Source organism: Pyrus communis, chromosome 6, assembly GCF_041283825.1.
Source record: "Pyrus communis isolate YQ-2024b chromosome 6, ASM4128382v1, whole genome shotgun sequence".
Classification (NCBI taxonomy): domain Eukaryota; kingdom Viridiplantae; phylum Streptophyta; class Magnoliopsida; order Rosales; family Rosaceae; genus Pyrus; species Pyrus communis.
In genome coordinates this window covers 22,420,332-22,439,811 of record NC_142570.1, presented here as the reverse complement: position 1 = coordinate 22,439,811, position 19,480 = coordinate 22,420,332, and the positions used below count along the sequence as shown (strand labels likewise).

At 39.0% G+C, this 19,480-nt stretch overlaps 1 protein-coding gene and 1 pseudogene across 3 annotated transcripts; both read left to right on the top strand.

Moving 5' to 3' along the window:
* Nucleotides 1–3,896: 3,896 nt before the first annotated feature.
* LOC137711307 (GCN5-related N-acetyltransferase 5, chloroplastic pseudogene) lies at nucleotides 3,897–4,771 on the top strand (annotated as a pseudogene).
* Nucleotides 4,772–11,456: 6,685 nt separating this feature from the next.
* On the top strand, nucleotides 11,457–13,802 carry LOL1 (lsd one like 1). Of its 3 annotated transcripts, none has more exons than XM_088696011.1 (6): nucleotides 11,457–11,522; nucleotides 12,096–12,290; nucleotides 12,718–12,831; nucleotides 12,932–13,045; nucleotides 13,137–13,246; nucleotides 13,479–13,802. In XM_088696011.1, the coding sequence occupies exons 2-6, from the start codon at nucleotides 12,215–12,217 to the stop codon at nucleotides 13,515–13,517; spliced, it is 453 nt and encodes a 150-aa protein (XP_088552137.1). In that variant the 5' UTR covers nucleotides 11,457–11,522; nucleotides 12,096–12,214; the 3' UTR covers nucleotides 13,518–13,802. The 3 variants fall into 3 exon arrangements, with proteins under 3 accessions (XP_088552137.1, XP_068306482.1, XP_088552136.1); XM_068450381.2 differs by lacking the exon at nucleotides 11,457–11,522 and adding an exon at nucleotides 11,612–11,876; XM_088696010.1 differs by lacking the exon at nucleotides 11,457–11,522 and adding an exon at nucleotides 11,928–11,994.
* Nucleotides 13,803–19,480: the final 5,678 nt, after the last annotated feature.

The following is a 19,480-nucleotide window of genomic DNA, read 5'->3' as shown; positions in this document are numbered from 1 at the left end:
CAGCACATCCTCACGGTTTTGTTTCTGGGAACTCACACGAGAACTTCCCAATAGGTCACCTATCCTGGGAGTGATCTCGCGCGCCACTCGCTTAACTTCGGAGTTCCCATGGAACTTGAAGCCAGTGAGCTTCCAAAAGGCCTCGTGCTAAGTAAGGATGTGAATATACATATAAGGATCACTCCCTTGGGCGATGTGGGATGTCACACTAATGAACCCAATTCCCATGGGCCATAAATTTTCTGAGAGAATAATAACAACAGACTACAATCTGAAGCTCGATCATTTTTTTAATAAGGATTATGCTCCCTCACAGGCAAGCAACAAGATACAAAGAAATTCAAACAATTTTTTTCAATGCGCCAAAAAGCACATTTTCTAGCACATAAACACACATAAACATCTGGTGTACTCTATCATATCTGATTTTATTATTTTAAAATGTTATATTGATTAAAAATAATTAAATAAACACATGTTTTAAATTTTTTTTTTGGGTAAATTACATTTTTATACCTCAGGTTTGGGGTCTATTTCAATTCCTTACAACATCTTCAAAACATTTCACTTTCATACCTTAAGTACTATTTTATTTCAAAATAATATCTCCGTTACATTTTCCATCCATAGATCAGTTAAGTGCCGACGTGGCAAAAAATTTTTATAAAAAAAAAAAAAAAAAAAAAAAGAAACTTCCAAAAGGGGAAACCCACCTCTCCTCCTTCCCAAGCATCTCAATATCCCTAAACCTGCAACAACAGGAAGGAGAAGAAAAAAAATCCCAGAAATCATCTTCAATATCCCTAAACCTGAAGGAGGTTAAAAAACTCCCAGAAATCATCTTCGCGCGGGGGGGGGGGGGGGGGGGGGGGGGTGGAGTGGGGAGGGAAGAAGGAGGAAAAAAAATCCCAGAAATCATCTTCGCGGGGGGGGGGGGGGGGGAGGAATTATGGGATCTGGGTTTTGCGGGTGGGGGGGGGGTGAATATAGGATCTGGGTTTCGCGGAGGAGCGGGAACTATGGGATCTGGGTTTTGCGGGTAGGGGGGGTGAATATAGGATCTGGGTTTCGCGGGGGAGCGGGAACTATGGGATCTGGGTTTTGCAGGTTATAGTATCTGGGTTTCGCGGGGGAGCGGGAACTATGGGATCTGGGTTTTGTGGGTTTGGGGGGGGGGGGGGGAGGGGAGGGATAGTTTCAAAATTTTCCCCTCCTTCATCCCTCCCTCCCTCTTCATCTTCTTATTCTTCATCTTCTTCTTGTTGCTGCAGATTTGGGAAGGGGGAGGGATAGTTTCAATTTTTTTTTCTTTCTTCCTCCCTCTTCCTTTTCTTCTTCTTGCAGACTGTGGGTCGCTGTGTGTTTCAATTTTTTTTTTTTTAGGTGAGAAAATTCAGGTTTTGGGTGGGATGGGATGGGATGGGTTTTTGGATGGGAGGGGAGGTGAAGAGAGTGGAGGAGAGAGAGGTGGTTGGGATGCTTGGGAGGGAGAAGAGGGGTTGCGAGGGTGGGGTGGGTTTCTGCGTTTTCAAGTTTTTCTCTTTTTTTTTTTTTTTTTTTTTTTTTTTAATTCATGTTTAAAAAAAATTAATTTTTTTTTTTTTGTCACGTGGCAGACCTTTGGCAGCCACGTGGCATATATGTGGCAGCCATGTCAGCATGTAACGGATTAATGGATGGAAAATGTAACGAAGGTACTATTTTGAAATAAAATAGTACTTAAGGTATGAAAGTGAAATGTTTTGAAGATGTTGTAAGGAATTGAAATAGACCCGAAACCTGAGGTATGAAAATGTAATTTACCCTTTTTTTTCACTCATGGCCCTGTCAGATATAACCGACACGAACAAAGCAAAATTTTGGACGGCTGCCAGAATAATCTTTGAATGTTTTTTTTTGTTTGCGATTTTTTACACATGTTATCTCAGAGTATATACAAACATATTTGACGGTTGGATCGTTGAAACTAGATTCGTATAGCATATCCTATCAAATTGATAGATTTAACAAACACTTAAGAGTTAATGTTATACTTCCATTAAGTATAAAATAAGATTTATCCACTAGTTTAAATATTTTAAATTGAAGATCGAATTTATTCATTGCATTCTTATAGGATCGAGGAGTGTAGCTGTAAAAAATCATCAAAATAGGAGCTAAAATAACAGTTAAATTGTGATTTTTTGTTTATAATCATCGAAAACTTTTGTTCCGTTACCTAACCTCTAAATGTTTGTATTTTGCAATTTTTTACATATGCGATCTTGGAGTGTATACAAACAAGTTTGACGGTTGGATCACTGAAAAACGTTTCGTAGAATGCGTATCGCATCAAAACAGTAGATTAAACCAACATTTAGAGTTAATGTTATACTTCCCCATCAAGTATAAAATAAGATTTTGTGGTATCCACTAGTGTAAATATTTTAAATTGAAGGTCGAATTCAATCAATGCATTCTTATAGGATCGAGGAGTGTAACCGCAAAAAAACATCAAAATCGGAGCTAAAATAACCGTTGAATTGTGATTTTTCATTTATAACTGTCGAAAACTTTTGTTTTGTTACCTAATCTCTAAATGTTTGTTTTTTGTGATTTTTTACATAAGTGATCTCAGAGTGTGTACAAACAAGTTTGACGGTTAGATCTTTGAAAAAAAAATTTGTAGAATGTGTGTTGCGTCAAAACGGTAGATTAATTAAACACTTAAGAGTTAATATTATACTTCCATTAAGTATAAAATATGATTTTGTGGTATCCATTAATGTAAATATTTTAAATTGAAGATCAAATTTATTCATTGCATTCTTATAGGGTCGAGAAGTGTAACTGTAAAAAATCATTAAAATCAAAGCTAAAATAACTGTTAAATTGTGATTTTTTGTTTATAACCATCGAAAACTTTTATTCCGTTACGTAATCTTTGAATATTTGTTTTTTATGATTTTTTACATATGCAATCTCGGAGTCTGTACAAATAAGTTTGACGGTTGAATCGCTGAAAAATGTTTCGTAGATTGCATATCGCGTCAAAACGGTAGATTAAACAAACACTTGGAGTTAATATTATACTTCCATTAAGTATAAAATAAGATTTTATGGTATCCACTAGTGTAAATATTTTAAATTGAAGATCGAATTCGTTCATTGCATTCTTATAGGGTCGAGGAGTTTAGCTGTAAAAAAAATCATCAAAACCGGAGCTAAAATAACCGTTAAATTGTGATGTTTTGTTTATAATTGTCGAAAACTTTTGTTCCGTTACCTAATCTCTTAATGTTTTTTTTTTCGCGATTTTTTACATATGCGATCTTGTAGTATCTACAAGCAAGTTTGACGGTTAGATCATGGAAACTAGTTTCATAGAATGCATATATCTCTGTTAAATTTGCCTAAATTTTGAAGTGGGAAAAGTAATTTGTGCAAAATTTTTATTTATGTATTAATTAGATAATATTTAGTTTGTGCGATGACATTTTCATTGTACAATTCTCTTTTTGTTTCTTTATCACATATTTTACATGGGTTATTATCTATTAAACCAAAAGTGTAAAAATTATCTATTAAACCAAACAATTATTTATTTAATTTTTAAAAACGTATTCTATTTAAATACATATTATTTATTTATTTATTAAACCAAACAATTATTATTTTATTTTTTAAAATCGTAACAAAATTTTTTTTGGGGGGTGGGGGAGGGGGGGGCAAGGGATTTAAAATTTTCGGAGGGAATTTTGGGGGGATTTTGCCTCCATTTTGTTTCTGTCGGTTATAATCGACAATAACGAAAATTTTATGTCGGTTTTTATTTTAAAAAAAACATTTATGTCGGTTTTAATCAACAATAATGACAATTTTCCAAAATAAAACCCCTCTATCTCTAAGCAGCAGTAATGGCTTGGTTACTCGCCGAGTCGTTCGCGGAGTTGATGCTTTTTCCTTCTAGGTATGTGTCTGTGCTAGGCTACTTGGTCAAGCAGTACTTATTTGAAAAAATGGAGCCTCTTCCCAACACCGCCACGCTCATCGTGTTTTACAAAAGAAGAAAAAAAGAAGGCAAAGAAGAAGAAGAAGAACGACTGGAAGAAGTAGAAGAAGAAGATGAAGTTGAGCTTTTAGCGGGGACTGGAAGTTTGCTTTAACAAAAAGGGTGCCGTTGCCTCTCCTCCTACACCAACTCCTCCCAAGAATTCGCCTTATATTAGTAACATTGTGGTGAAAACATTGCTTCGGAGGTTTGTTTTGCTTCCTTAATTGAAGTTTACTTTATCAAATGTTGTTTCTTGGGCATGTTATGTGCTCGGCATAATTGCATTGCATTGTATTCTTGTCGTAATTCGCAGATTGAATGCGTTTGGTTTTCGTAACTGTATTGTTTTTTGAACTGAATGATCACAAAACTACCCACTTATAACACCATATTTGAAAAGACAAAGCTTTAGTTCACTGTGTCTCAAATGAGACTTGATTTAAGATTACGACTTCGTAAATTTTCAAGAGGGGCATTGGATGGCATCTTTTGAAGGCAAGCGAGGAACTAATCTCGTAGATGAGTTCCTCAAGAGAGGGGTACTTGCATTGCAGGATGATTGATACAGCTTCATTCAACATGTATAAAAAATCAAGATACGACATTGTAAAGACGGATACCATTTTGGTTTTGTTGCTGTTGCAGAGGCGCAAGCACTTAATATGCAAGAAACTTCCAGTCTTAACCAACTTTTCAGAATCGGATACGTTCTGTTCACAAGAGGAATTAACACCATGAATGTTTATGTGAAAATCATAATATGTGTCTCTGAGGTACATGCAGTTGCTGCCATAATCTTTTTTGTAAATTTGTATTGATAAATCATTATGTAGTAAATCTCATACTGTTGCCTTCTCTGAGCATAGTGAAAAAAACTAGGAATTTTGTGTCTTCTCTAAGCAGCAGTAATGGCTTGGTTATTTATTGTTATGCAGAAATTAATACATTTGAAAGGGAAAGAAATGATTCAGAAAGTGGTTTATATTTTTTTTTATTATTAATATATTTTCTGTTGGATGCTCTTATTAATCATTATTAATAAACTCTTTGTTAGTTATATCTGACACAAGTTCTGTTGGTTTTATCCAACAGAGATTCTCTGTTAGTTATATCCGACACAATTTCTGTCGGTTTTAGAGTATTTTCTGTCGGAAAATTCATTTCATGACGCTGGCAATTCTTTCATTTATTATATCCGCCACTGCATCCATTTTCTGTCGGATATTGCTTAATATCCGACAATAATATACGTTTCTTGTCGGTTATCATAGCAACACTAATAAATGATTTCGTATTAGTGTCGACCCCCAACAAGGAGAATGTCAATAAAGTTTTTTAAAATAAAAAAATGTAGAAGAAAGAAAAATGAGTAGCTATGTGTGTTTTGTTTAGGAGCAAAAGAACATTTGGAAGCGCTCAACTCTCTCATAAGCGGGGCGTGAAGTTTTAATTAAGGTGGTGGTGCAAGCAAGTCCGGCGTATCCCATGAACCTTTTCAAGTTTCCTACGACATTTTGCAATGATTTGGATGCAATGATCTTTAAGTTTTGGTGGGGACAAAAGGAAGGGAAGACCCGGATTCATTGGGTCTCAAGGGAGCAATTGGGGTGATCGAAAGAAGAAGACGAGTTAGGTTTAAGGTGCTTTATGGAGTTCAATGATGCCCTATTGGCGAAACAGTGTTGGAGGTTGTTAATGGAGCCAAATTCATTGTGGGTGTCGGTTCTTAAAGCTTGATACTTCCTCAACTGCTCTTTCTTCGATGCAAAGCGGGGTGTAAAAGCTTCTTAGGCATGGTCAAGCCTCCTTGTTGGTAGAGAAATTCTTTGTGGAGGTACATACTGGCAAATAATGAATGGAAATGATGTTCGGGTTTGGGTGGATAGATGGCTGCCATCTATTCCCTTGGGATGTCCATCTCCCTTGGGCACGGTGTCAGTCTTTTTAAACCTTAGGGTCAATTCTTTGTTATGCACTAAACATGGGGGTTGGGATATTGATTTCTTTAAACCTTTTGTGGTGGAGGAGGAGCTTAAGGCGATTTTTAAGACACATATGGGTGACCCGTCGTTGAATGACAGATTGGTGTGGCCTTTCGTGAAAAAAGGAATCTATTCGGTCAAGTCTGGATGTCATTGGGCTATGACCAGGAATCAGCAACAAAGAAATGGTAACCCTCATAGGTCTGCCTTCATCCTAAAACATTTATGGAAATGTGTATGGAAGCTTGAGGTACTGCCAAAAATAAGATGCCTTATGTGGAAGACCTTACATGAGGCAGAGGCAACGAAGGCTAATTTGTTTAAGCACCGATCTTCACCTTCACCAATCGGCCCTCTTTGCAACTCGAAGGAAGAATCAATGGTACATCTTTTTCTTCACTGCCCGTGGGTGGATGAGGTGTGGCACGGGGGAATGTTGACAAGAGGCTTACGCAGGGGAGAGGTTACCTCTTGGGCAAATTGGTTGGGTGTTATTTCTGATTCGGTAAATGGACAGACGAGTGCTAGGAGCATCTTATTTTCATATGTTGCTATCACTTGTTGGCATATATGGAAGGCAAGATGCAACTTCCTCTTCAATCAATAATCCATCTTTCCACGGCAAATTATTGCAGTTATCACCCATTCGGTGGCTGCCTTCAAAGAAAGTAATCAGGCCCCGGCCATTAGCCTGCCGATCTCTGTCCCATGATCAGTTTCTAATGTCCATTGGTCTTCACCTTTTACGGGATTCATTAAAATTAATGTGGATGCCAGTTGGTTAAGGGGTTGAGGTTCAGATTTTATGGGTATGGTGGCTTAGGATGAAGTGGGCAGGTTTGTGGCAACGGTCAGATATAAGGTGACGGCCTCTACTGCGGCTGTAGCGGAAATATTGGTTGTGTTGCATGGGTGTGAGTTAGGAAGAAATATAGGATGGAATTATGTCATTATGGAATCTAACTCTCTGAAATCTATTTCCTGTCTTCGAGATTTGACTATGATGGGCAGTTAGGAAGCATTCCCAATTCTAGCGCGGAGCAAAGGAATGAAGGAGGCTTTTAATAACTGCCGCTGGTCTTGGGTTCCAAGATCGGCCAATATGGCTGCAGATTTTTTGGCGTTGCAGCAAAGTAGGGAGGTATGTGATAATATTTGGGTCAACAGACCCTCATGCTCCATTATGCATATTCTGTGTAATTATGGTCTTCCTTGTCCCCCTTAATCTCTTCATGGTAATACGAGGAGTGACACTTTTAGCATTAGATGCGGTGTCGTTTGTGCCTCCTTGTACTACTTTTCTCTAGTTTCTGTTATTTGCTTTTGCCTCGGGTAGGCTTCTTTGTTTCTTTGGCATCTTTGCCCGGAAAATATATTATCTTGTTCGCCAAAAAAAAAAAACAAAGAACATTTGGTTCATTTGGGATGAGGCCGAAGCTACGCCACTGTCGACCTTTAAGGCCCCTAAGAATTGCATGGTGGTGTGGAGCTCTTTGGATTTGAGCAAAATGCACCTCAAACTCTATGTTTTTCTCATGAAAGGTGCATGCACTTTAACAACACCGATACTGTCCCCACTTGGCCACCTGCTCAATCCGTCCGGTGTGGAGTTTTAATACAAAAGGCCTCGGTGTTAGTTAGAGTGGGGTAATTTTATTTAAAGGGCTTGTTCTCAAGCCTTTTGGCCGATGTGGGACAGAGGAATTCTAACAGTCACCTGCACGTGAGACCCTATTTTTATGGGTCACACGTGAAGTTCCACACATCGGCAACCACGTGGAGCCAAGCCGAGGCTCACTTGTTCGCGTGAGGCCAATGGGGACCCACCCATTCACATGGTAGTACGGGTCTATCCCCTAGCTCTGATACCATGTTAAATTTTAGGTAGACAAGTCGAGGGCCCACTCCAACAACACCAATATTGTCCCCACTTAACCACCTGCTCAATCCATCAGGTGTGGGGTAAAGGCCTCGGTGATAGTTAGAGTGGGGTAATTCTATTTAAATTGCTTGTTCTCATGTGGGACAGAGGATTTCTAACGCTCCTCCACACGTAAGACCCTATTTTATGGGTCACATGTGGAGTTCCAAACATCGGCAACCACGTGGAGCTAAGCCGGGGCTCACCCATTCGCGCAGGGCCAATGGGGAGCCACCCATTCACGTGGCATCACTTGGCCTACGTGGAGCCAAGTCGGGGCTCACCCATTCGCACGGGGTCAAAAGGGACCCACCCGTTCATGTGGCAGTACGGGCCCGTTCCCTGGCTCTGATACCATGTTAAATTTCAGGTAGACGGGCCATGGGCCCACTCCAACAACACTGATACTGTCCGCACTTGGCCACATGCTCATCCGTCAGGTGTAAGGTTTTATTGCAAAAGGCCTTGGTGTTAGTTAGATTGGGGTAATTCTATTTAAAAGGCTTGTTCTCAAGCTTTCTAGCCGATGTGGGACAGAGGAATTCAAACACTTCCCCGCACGTGAAACCCAATTATATGGGTCACACGTGAAGTTCCACACATCAGCAACCAAAGCCGGGGCTCACCCGTTCGCGCGGGGCCAATGGGGACCCACCCATTCACGTGGCATCACTTGGCCTACGTGGAGCCAAGTCGAGGCTCACCCATTCGCACGGGGTCAAAAGGGACCCACCCGTTCATGTGGATGTACAAGCCCATCCCTTGACTCTGATACCATGTTAAATTTCAGGTAGACGGGCCATGGGCCCACTCCAACAACACTGATACTGTCCCTACTTGGCCACATGCTCATTCGTCAGGTGTAGGGTTTTATTGCAAAAGGCCTCGGTGTTAGTTAGATTGGGGTAATTCTATTTAAAGGGCTTGTTCTCAAGCTTTCTGGCCTATGTGGGACAGAGGAATTCAAACACTTCCCCGTACGTGAGACCCAATTTTATGGGTCACATGTGAAGTTCCACATATCAGCAACCAAAGCCGGGGCTCACCCTTTCGCGCGGGGCCAATGGGGACCCACCCATTCACGTGGCATCTCTTGGTCTACGTGGAGCCGCGCGGGGCCAATGGGGACCCACCCATTCACGTGGCATCTCTTGGTCTACGTGGAGCCAAGTCGGGGCTCACCCATTCACACGGGGTCAAAGGGGACCCACCCATTCACGTGGATGTACAAGCCCGTCCCTTGGCTCAAGTACCATGTTAAATTTCAGGTAGACGAGCCGAGGGCCCACTCCAACAACTCCGATATTGTCCCCACTTAACTATCTGCTCAATCCGTCAGGTGTGGGGTTTTAATCTAAAAGACCTCGTGTTAGTTAGAGTGGGGTAATTCTATTTAAAGGGTTTGTTCTCAAGCCTTCTAGCCGATGTGGGACAGAGGAATTCTAACATATCCATTCCATCCACTCTCAACGTTTACACTAATTCAAAATTAATAAGAAATTGGAGAATTTTCTTTTCAGAAGTTCAGTTTCTTGTTAATTTGGCTCACAAGTTTAGTTTCTGCGTACAAATGGTTATTGTTGCTGTACAGAAACGACACTCTAATAATTAAAACAAAATCTTGATGGATGTTCTTACCATATACGAATTCAAATTTGACGCCGCATCATGTCATAAATTTGATTTTGCTGCTTCGCAGGCTAGCAATAATGACGAGGAGCAAAATCAAATTTAAATTTGTGATATGATACAGCATCAAATTTGAATTATTGAAGGACATGTCCAGAACACTAATGGTAGGAATATCCACTCAGGATCAATTTAGAGTGTGGAGAACAGCCAACAGAAGTACAACCATGGTGGTCCCTTTCTCCTTTTCCAAACTTATCTATGGGCAACTGGTTTTTTGTAGTTTTGCCTAAAAACTTCAATTTATTACAAGCCCATACTTTAAGGCCTCTTCTTTGATTTACTGCTCATTTTGTTTCTTCCTCCTCTAACTTTTACACTTATTTCCACTATGATATGTATTTCTCGATTGCTAGTGGTTCTTAACATAGGATAGTATTTCTTTGTTCATGACTCACTAGGTTTATTTGCATGCATGTTCAAGAACAGGGAAGTATATATTAGGTCCTTCGATCCTGATCAGTTCTAACCAAAGAAAAAGCAGCCTTCCTTGGTCATACATGAACTGAATAAAAAACGACCCAATACATACATACATACATATATATATACATACATACATATATATATATATATATATATATGGGTAATGTTAGGGAGATCAAATATTTTAAATCAAAATTTCAAACCAAATGATGTGGTTGTATATAATTGGATTATTAATTAAGTGTCGATTAACATACTTGTTTCTTATTGGTGACACATCATTTGGTTTAAAAAACTTGATCTCCCTAGCATTATCATATATAGATATATATATATGTGTGTGTGTGTGTGTGTGTGTGTGTGTGGTAGCTACGTAGCACCTTTAAATAAAATGGAATAACTGTGCTTAGTAAATATGGGGTACCAATCCAAAGAACTTGATGCATTGTCGATATTTGTTAGATACATATTGTGTCTGCATTTGTTAATACTGAAAGACCTCCTTTGTTAGAGAAGAGATTGGATTTTGAAGAAAAGATTGGATAAAAACTTCCATAATTTGTCTAAGTTTGTAGGGTACTACTATTCCTAACTAACCTTCAATTTGGAAAAAAATAAGGAATTTGTCATTCTTTTTTTTTTCTTTCAAAATGTCTTTAATATAGTGAATATCATCTTCAAGCAATTCCTCTCTAACAAACGAGGCAACAATGTACTAATTATATTCTGTAGATTTGTACTCGATAGCACTATACAGTCTATACTAGCCAATCACTGTGTTGAAATGATGATTACAAGCTCACCAGCAGAATGCATACAAGAGGGCAGTAGCACCTGTTACGTTTCCAACAATCAAAAATTAAAAAATGCTGCACCGTCAAGACAATGAAAAGGATGGTAAATGCAAGTCTCGCATGTATGTGTGTGGACTGCTTGTTTATACTGAATTTTATGTAGCAGCAGAGATCTGAGTACAGATGAGATAGCGATCGAACTTTTACACTCAACTCGTCTCCCTCAACTATATACGAATATCCAAAAGATCATAATAATAATGCAAAAAGATGCAGGACCACCACCTAATTTGTAAAAGTACTTTGCATTTCATTTCATGGTCGATCGATAGCCTTTTCACATAAGGCCCCGATCATTCCTTCGACTCGCGTGGTTCACTGCAGGCCGTCCAATGCTCCTTCCCAAAGGAGAGCGTGTGGCTGCTTGTTTCACTCACGTGCATGTATTGCACAGCCACCAGTAGAGAGAGAGAGAGAGAGAGAGAGAGAGAGAGAGAGAGAGAGAGAGAGAGAGAGAGAGAGAGAGAGGGGTGGGGGGAGCTGTGTGGGTCCAGCAGTGTGCCTCACAGAGTTGATCTTAATCACCCCCCCATCTATCTATCTTTAGGTAAAAAGGACCATGAAAGTCTCATTGCAGCTTAAGAAATTAAATGAACTGATCAGTGTGGGGAAAACAGGTGGGTAGGAAATCTTGTTTTAGCCTGTTAGGGTTTTTTTTATTTTTTATTTTTTATTTTATATAGTGCATGGTGTATAGGATGCATCCATATTTTCATTTTGTTAAGATGTATTGATGTTTGAACAGTTAGATTTTTACTGTGAAAATTTAGCCACGTAAATTCAGTCGTATGGTTTTTTCTTGTTTTAACACCTCTCTCTCTCTCTCTCTCCCCCCGCTTGATAAGCAAGTGGCAAATAAATAAAGGTGTGTGTTTGCTGCTTGCCCCAATTAAGGCTCTTCAACTGAAATCCATTGCATACCCTTTCTTGTGCTTTTCTTTCTCTTTCTGGGCATCTTCATTTAACTACAGGTATACTGTACAGCTTTCAATAAATCTGTATTTAGTTTAACTATTTGCAATTAGACAATGCATCTCTCGAGATTTTCCTCTTCAACTGCTCCTCCAATTGTCTATGAAATTATGAATTGTATATATAATCCTGTTTATATGTTATATATACAAAAAATAAGGTTAATTTTATGTTTATTTTACTTCAAGTGGTATTTGATTTGTTGTCCCTGTTTCCAGGACTGGTAAGAAGAATGTGATGTCCCCTGAATCTGAGGCAGTTGGCTTTTAGAAGCTAAGAAGTAGGAAGAGAAGGATAAATAATAAAAGGAGTTTTACAGAAGAGATTTGATTTGATAATGCCAGTTCCACTTGCCCCATATCCAACTCCTCCTCCAGCACCACCACCACCATACACATCACCACCTGCAAATGGTATCTAGCAAAATACTCACCATCTGTCAAATTTATTTCATTTGTTTGGCTTAAAAAAAACAAAAATGTGAATTTTCTGTCTATTTTCCTGCTGAGAAAGATGATGGATCGGCTTAAAATTCTCGACATTGCACAAAATTGGTGTAACAAACCAAATGTCACACAATTTTGCTTTTGATTTTCCGTTTATTGGGTTAGGATTGTTGCTTATGTCGCTTGTGTTAAGCTTTCTTCATCTTCAGTTCTCGGAGAAAGTTTTTTTTTGAACAAATATTCGGCTAGGACTGTTGCTTAAGTCATATATCACTAGTGAATTTTCGGGTCTGCACTGCATCAATACTTTACATGCTCATCAATTTTACAACCGACCAATCCATGTCAATTAATGATTCATTTATCTATGAAAACAAACTTTATTGTTCTTCAGGTGCACAGAGCCAGCTTGTGTGCTCTGGATGCCGAAACCTTTTACTCTATCCTGTTGGAGCCACCTCTGTATGCTGTGCTGTTTGCAATGCCGTGACTGCTGTGCCGCCTCCTGGTATGTATTCATTTTCGTTCTTGAAATAAATTTGATGTAATTTCGACCATAAATTTAGCAAAGCCTAAATGTAATAAAATTCATGTGTCACTCTGAGCAGGCACAGAAATGGCACAGCTAGTCTGCGGAGGATGCCACACCCTACTCATGTATATCCGTGGAGCAACGAGTGTACAATGTTCTTGTTGTCACACTGTCAATCTAGCCTTGGAAGGTATAAATTGAATCACTGAGAGATACAATGTTTTTTTCCTTTCTCTTAATCAGTCAAATGGACATAAGAATCAAATGTGCATTTGTGACAGCAAATCAGGTTGCACATGTGAATTGTGGAAACTGCAGGATGCTGTTAATGTATCAATATGGAGCAAGATCTGTCAAATGTGCGGTATGCAATTTTGTGACATCCGTTGGGGTGAGTACAACTAACGAGTTTCTGCTGTATATTGCGGTTTATAAATCCTTTCAAATGTTTTCAAAATGGGGTCAAATTATAATTAAGAAAGTAAATTCAATGAAGAGGTTGCTACCAAAAGTAAATTACTGAACATTTATAACTTCATAGATTATTCTGTAGTCTTTTTCATTTGCAGAAACCACGTACATTCCTTTCCAGATAACTAATGTGAGTTCATTCGCATCGTCAGGTCCCGGCGAACACCCCCGAACAGAAATTCAACAACTAAAAGTTATCATACACTACTGAAAGATGCTACGCACAACTTTGGGTTTGCATCTTAAATTACAAGAGTTTTCCTCCAAGATTGCGTCTCTCTCAGTGAGAAGAGAAAACTTTCTTGCTCCTTCACATGTATAGAGTTAAGTCTTTTTCCTTGCGTGAATAAGTAGTTATGTCAAGATTTGGATCTATGAGAAGTATTATTTCTACAACAAGACTATGAAAATTTGAGTGCATTATTGGAAATCTTTGGATAAGGATATATATAAACTTTCTGCTTTTGAATTGTCAATTGTGAATTTTGTCATATATAATATACAAAAAAATTATTGGTTAGCAGTCAATTAAGATGCACCCCCACCACATTCATCCAAAGAAAATTAAAAAGGTGGACCAGCAGGAGGAGATATTTCAGTAAATTAATTTGTGGTGAGGATTCATTAATTATTTAGGCATGTAATTTGGGGATATATATTGGTTATAATGTATGATTTTGACTCCAAGTTTCCAACAGTAACCTCTGAGATTTGTAGGTTGAGAACATCTAGAAGGAATCTCTTAACACACGTATAATAGAAATTTATGGTTTAATTTTCATGTATTGCATAATTTGGTATATAAGTACATACAGTCCCTGTTCATCAAGGAAACAAAAAAAAAGGCACAAAGAGATATCCTTCCTAATAAAGGACTCTCATATTTACACAATATTTACATTCCTATTTCCCTAAAGATTACTCACGCTAATACTCCCTCTCAAGTTGGAGTATAGATGTCACACATACCCAACTTGATAAGTGAGTCACCAAAAAACCTACTACACACGGAATATCTGCAAGTTGCTCTTCCGAGTTCATAAACGGTATTGACACAATCTTCTTCTCAAGCTTTTCCTTAATGAAGTGTCGATCAACCTCCACATGCTTCATTCTGTCATGTTGTACCGAATTCTCTCTAATCTCTCTTGCCGACTTATTGTCGCAATACAAATTCGTCGCCTCTTTCTATTTGAAACCAATACCCCAAAGCAACTTACGCAACCAAGGGACTTCACACACTCCATGCGCCATGCCTCTAAACTCAGCCTCCGCAGAAGACCACCACCTTTTATTTCTTACTTCTCCAAGTAACTAAATTTCCTCCAACGAATGTAAAGTATCCAAATGTAGAATGCCTATTAGTCACATCACCTGCCCAATCAGTAGCAGTAAACCCCTCAATTCTTATATGACCGTGATTTTTATACAAAATTCCCTTCCTTGGAGCAGACTTTAAATATGCTAAAATCTACATAACCATAGCCATATGATCCACACTTGGTGAGTGCATAAATTGACTCACCACATTCACTGCATAGGCTATATCTGGACGAGTATGAGCTAAATAAATTAGTCTCCCTACCAATCTCTGATATCTGCCTTTATCCACTGGTTCCTGATCTGGATAAATTTTCAAGTGATGTTTCTCCACAATAGGAGTATCCACAGGTTTACACCCAAGCATACCTGTTTCCTTTAACAAATCTACAACATATTTTTGTGAGACAAGAAAATACTTTTGGACGAACGAGCAACCTCGACTTTAAGAAAATATTTTAAATCACAAATTCTTCATCTTAAACTTGGCAGCAAGGTTTTTTTCCAGTTTGACAATCTCATCTGAATCATCACCTGTTATTATCATATCATCCACATAAATAATTAAAGCTGTTAGTTTACCATTTCTCCGTTTCATAAATAGCGTATGATTAGAATGACTTTGATAATACTCATTCTTTCTCATGGCCTGAGTGAACCTCCCAAACCATGCACGAGGTGACTACTTAAGCCCATAAAGTGATTTTCGCAATTGGCACACTCCAGTATTATATCTCGAAGGAAAATCCATATACACTTCCTCATCCAGATGTCCATGAAGAAAAGAACTCGTATTGTTTCAATGACCAATCCAAATTTGCAGCTAATGAGATAAGAACTCGTACCGTATTCATCTTAGATATCGGATAAAAAGTTTCCTGATAATCAACACCATACGTTTGATTATATCCTTTTGCTACCAACCTTGCTTTGTACTTGTCTAGTGATCCGTCAGCCTTGTATTTAACTATAAAAACCCATGAGCACCCAACTGGTTTTTTTTCCTTCGGTAGTTCCATTACTTCCCACGTATTATTTTTCTGTAGTGTCATCATCTCTTCATCCATTGATTTAACCCATTTTTGATTCTTCAAAGCATCATCCATTCGAGTTGGTAATTGAATTAACTCTACATTGTTCACCCAAGCTTGACGTTCGGGTGAAAGATTTTTACATGACACATAATTGGTTATTGGATACTTCACTTTTCCTTCCAGAGAAAACATGTCAGGAGGTACACCACAGTTTTGCCTTGGTGGCAACTTATATGTACTCATAACATCATTAGTTACATGAGCATCAATGATACTTACCTCAAGGATATTCAAAGAAGACGTATTAGACGACGGCACTATTGAGCTAGAGAGAAGGGGAAGTAAGCTCGACAAGAGTCTTGGTAGTATTAGGCTCGGCAGCAACCTACTGTGGTGCTGTTTCTTCTTCGGCAGAAGCTGGCTAAACACCAGCACATTCTTCCTCGGTAAGGCCTTGCTGACATTCTACACTACTCTCGGTAGATGGCAGCCGATGACATGCAATAGTCTCGGTAATGGACCGAGGCACTGATGCACCAGTTTGCACGAGTTTGTCTCGGTTCACTCTCCCTGAAGCAATTATTACGTCTTCATGTACATCCAACCACCCAAAATCACCATCAAGATCACAAATGCTAGCATTCTCCCCCTTATGATCTGAATGTGATGATACCGGAGTATAAAAATATTCCAATTAAAAAAAAGTAACATCCATTGTCATATACATGTGTCAGGTTTCAGGGTGGTAACATTTATAACCTTTTTGTTGGGATGAAAACCCAACGAATACACACCAAAGAGCATAGGGATCTAGTTTACTATGATGAATCTTGTGAATATGAACATAAGTAATACACCTAAACACCCGAGGAGTAAGAGTATTGGTAGATACAACAAGAACATGTTTCGTCAATACTTGGAGTAGGGTATGGAATTCTACAACCCGAGACGGCATTTGATTAATTACATACACTGCACATATGACGGCTTCAGGCCAAAAACGCTTAGGTCCGGACACACCAATAGGCAATGCACAAGCGTTTTCCAAAAATGACGATTTTTTCTCTCAACAACCCCATTTTTGTTGTATGAGGACAAGTTGCTTCATGGAGGATTCCTTGATCACAGAGAAAGAAAGATAGCTCAAAGTTAACATATTCACCTCCGTTATCGGAGCGGAGAACCTTAATAACGGAGGGATATGGTATAGCAACCATCTGAGAGAAAGACCGAATAATCATACTAACATCACTTTTATTTTTCAACACATATATCCATGTTATACGAGTGTAGTCATCCACAAACATAACAAACAACTTAACCCCTAAAACGGTACTAACAGGCGAAGACCCCCAGACATTTGAATGCACAAGATCAAACGGAAACAATATGTTATTCATACTAGGAAAAAACGAAGCACGATGTTTTTTCGCAAGAATACATACTTCACAATGTAAGTCAAATTCTTTTATTTCATGAAATAAACTAGGCAACATACGCCTTAAATAACCAAACGAAGCATGTCCAAACCGACGATGCAATAACCAAACTTCTTGCAGATTACTAGTACGGGATGCTCGATCTGCATTAGCTCTACCAGGAACGACATCATCCACATAATATAACCCCTCTCTCTTAGTGACACGCCCAATTATCTCCTTGGTCTGAATATCCTGAAGTAATGGATACGTAAGTACAACACAATCCAATTGCTCAGTAACTTGAGGGATAGATAATAAATGATGAGACAATGATGGAACAAGTAAGCAGTGGTGAAGAGAGAAGAACGGCGTGAGGTCCACAATGTCGGCCCCAATAACCCCTGCAGTGGTGACATTCGTCGTTGCTACACATTTTTGATGAGTTGTTGTCATACATGTAAATAAATTTTTATCAAATGTCATATGATCAGTTGCACCAGAGTCCAAAATCCAACCTGTATGATGCTCAGTGTCTAAGGCTAAAAGAACACGTCCAACAATACCTGTATTGGATGATGATTCACTAGGATTGGTTCTAGTCAACAAAGTCTGACTCGGATCTCCTTGAGTGGGTACGGCCTCATTGTTACCAGGTGCGGCAGTAGCTATGAATGCACAGCTCCCACTTGCTTCATTGGCAGCGCGCTCCTTTGCATGCAATTTTTTCTTTAATTTCTGGAAACATTCAAGAACTCCATGTTTTTTAAAACATGTATTTTCCGTATGATAGGTTTGACTACAAAAAGTACACTTCAAATTATCTTTATTTTCTCGAGTAAATGGTGAGAAATTGTTAAAGACGACGAGCCATAGGACCGGCTAGAAGAAGGTGGCCATGACACCATAACCACGAAAGGTGTCGAGGTTTCTCCTTGATTACCTATGTTAGTTCCTCCCTATGAAATCCCGTTCCAGGATTTCACTGTTATAATCTACGTATTTGTATTATTGAGATTTTATATTATTTTTCAGGAATTTATATTAATTTATTTGAATTTAGATTTTAATTAAACTAGTTACAAAGTTTGAAGTTTGGAAATTAGTTATTTAAAATTCGTAGACCGTTTAAGGTTACAATTTATATTTTCGAATAGAGTTCGATCTCACGAACGCGTAGGCGTAAACCGTTCGTGAAACAAAGTTATACCGAATAAGATATGAATGAGCAAGATTAAGGGCAAAATGGTCATTTGATCATAATCTGGAATGCTCCAGAAAATCTAGAAGTACCATGTGGATAAGGATGGTAACGGTTCAGTTTAGGGACGGAAATACTATATCCATCCCTATAACCACGAAAATTAACCATATCCATAACCACAAATTAACCATCGGGTATTATCCATAACCATACCCACCGGGTAACGAATTCTCCATCGATTAATGGTTATATCCATCTTCGTCAATACAAAAAATATATTCGTCCAATTGACGCATGATAATTTAGGAAATATTAATTTCGTCACTATATAATTGATGATAAAATGATTTAGTGAATAGATGTCACATCCCGACCCGGGACGGGACCACTTCCCAGGCCCGACTCCACCGTAGCACGATATTGTCCGCTTTGGGCCCCGACCACGCCCTCACGGTTTTGTTTCTAGGAACTCAAACGAGAACTTCCTGATAGGTCACCCATCCTGAGAATGCTCTCACGCGCTACTCGCTTAACTTCGGAGTTCCCATGGAACGCGAAGCCAGTGAGCTCCCAAAAGGCCTCGTGCTAGGTAGGGATGGGAATATACATATAAGGATCACTCCCATGGGCGATGTGGGATGTCACAATCCACCCTCCTTAGGGGCCCGACATCCTCGTCGGCGCATACACGACCAGGGTTAGGCTCTGATACCAATGTCACATCCCCGCCCGGGACGGGACCACTTCCTGGGTCTGACTCCACCGTAGCACGATATTGTTCGCTTTGGGCCCCAACCACGCCCTCACGGTTTTGTTTCTGGGAACTCACACGAGAACTTCCCGATGGGTCACCCATTTGGGAATGCTCTCGCGCGCTACTCGCTTAACTTCAGAGTTCCCATGGAATCCGAAGCCAGTGAGCTCCCAAAAGGCCTTGTGTTAGGTAGGGATGAGAATATACATATAAGGATCACTCCCCTGGGCGATGTGGGATGCCACAATAGATCTTGTAAAGCATAAAAATTAAAGCTAAACATTGATAATGTTGGCTAATATTTGATATCTCCTGTAAGTACCATTGAATTATCATATATTTTTATTCATATAAAAAATTTCGAACTTTCCCACAAAATGCAACTCACACAATGCAATTTTTATATTTTCAAGGTAATGGATTC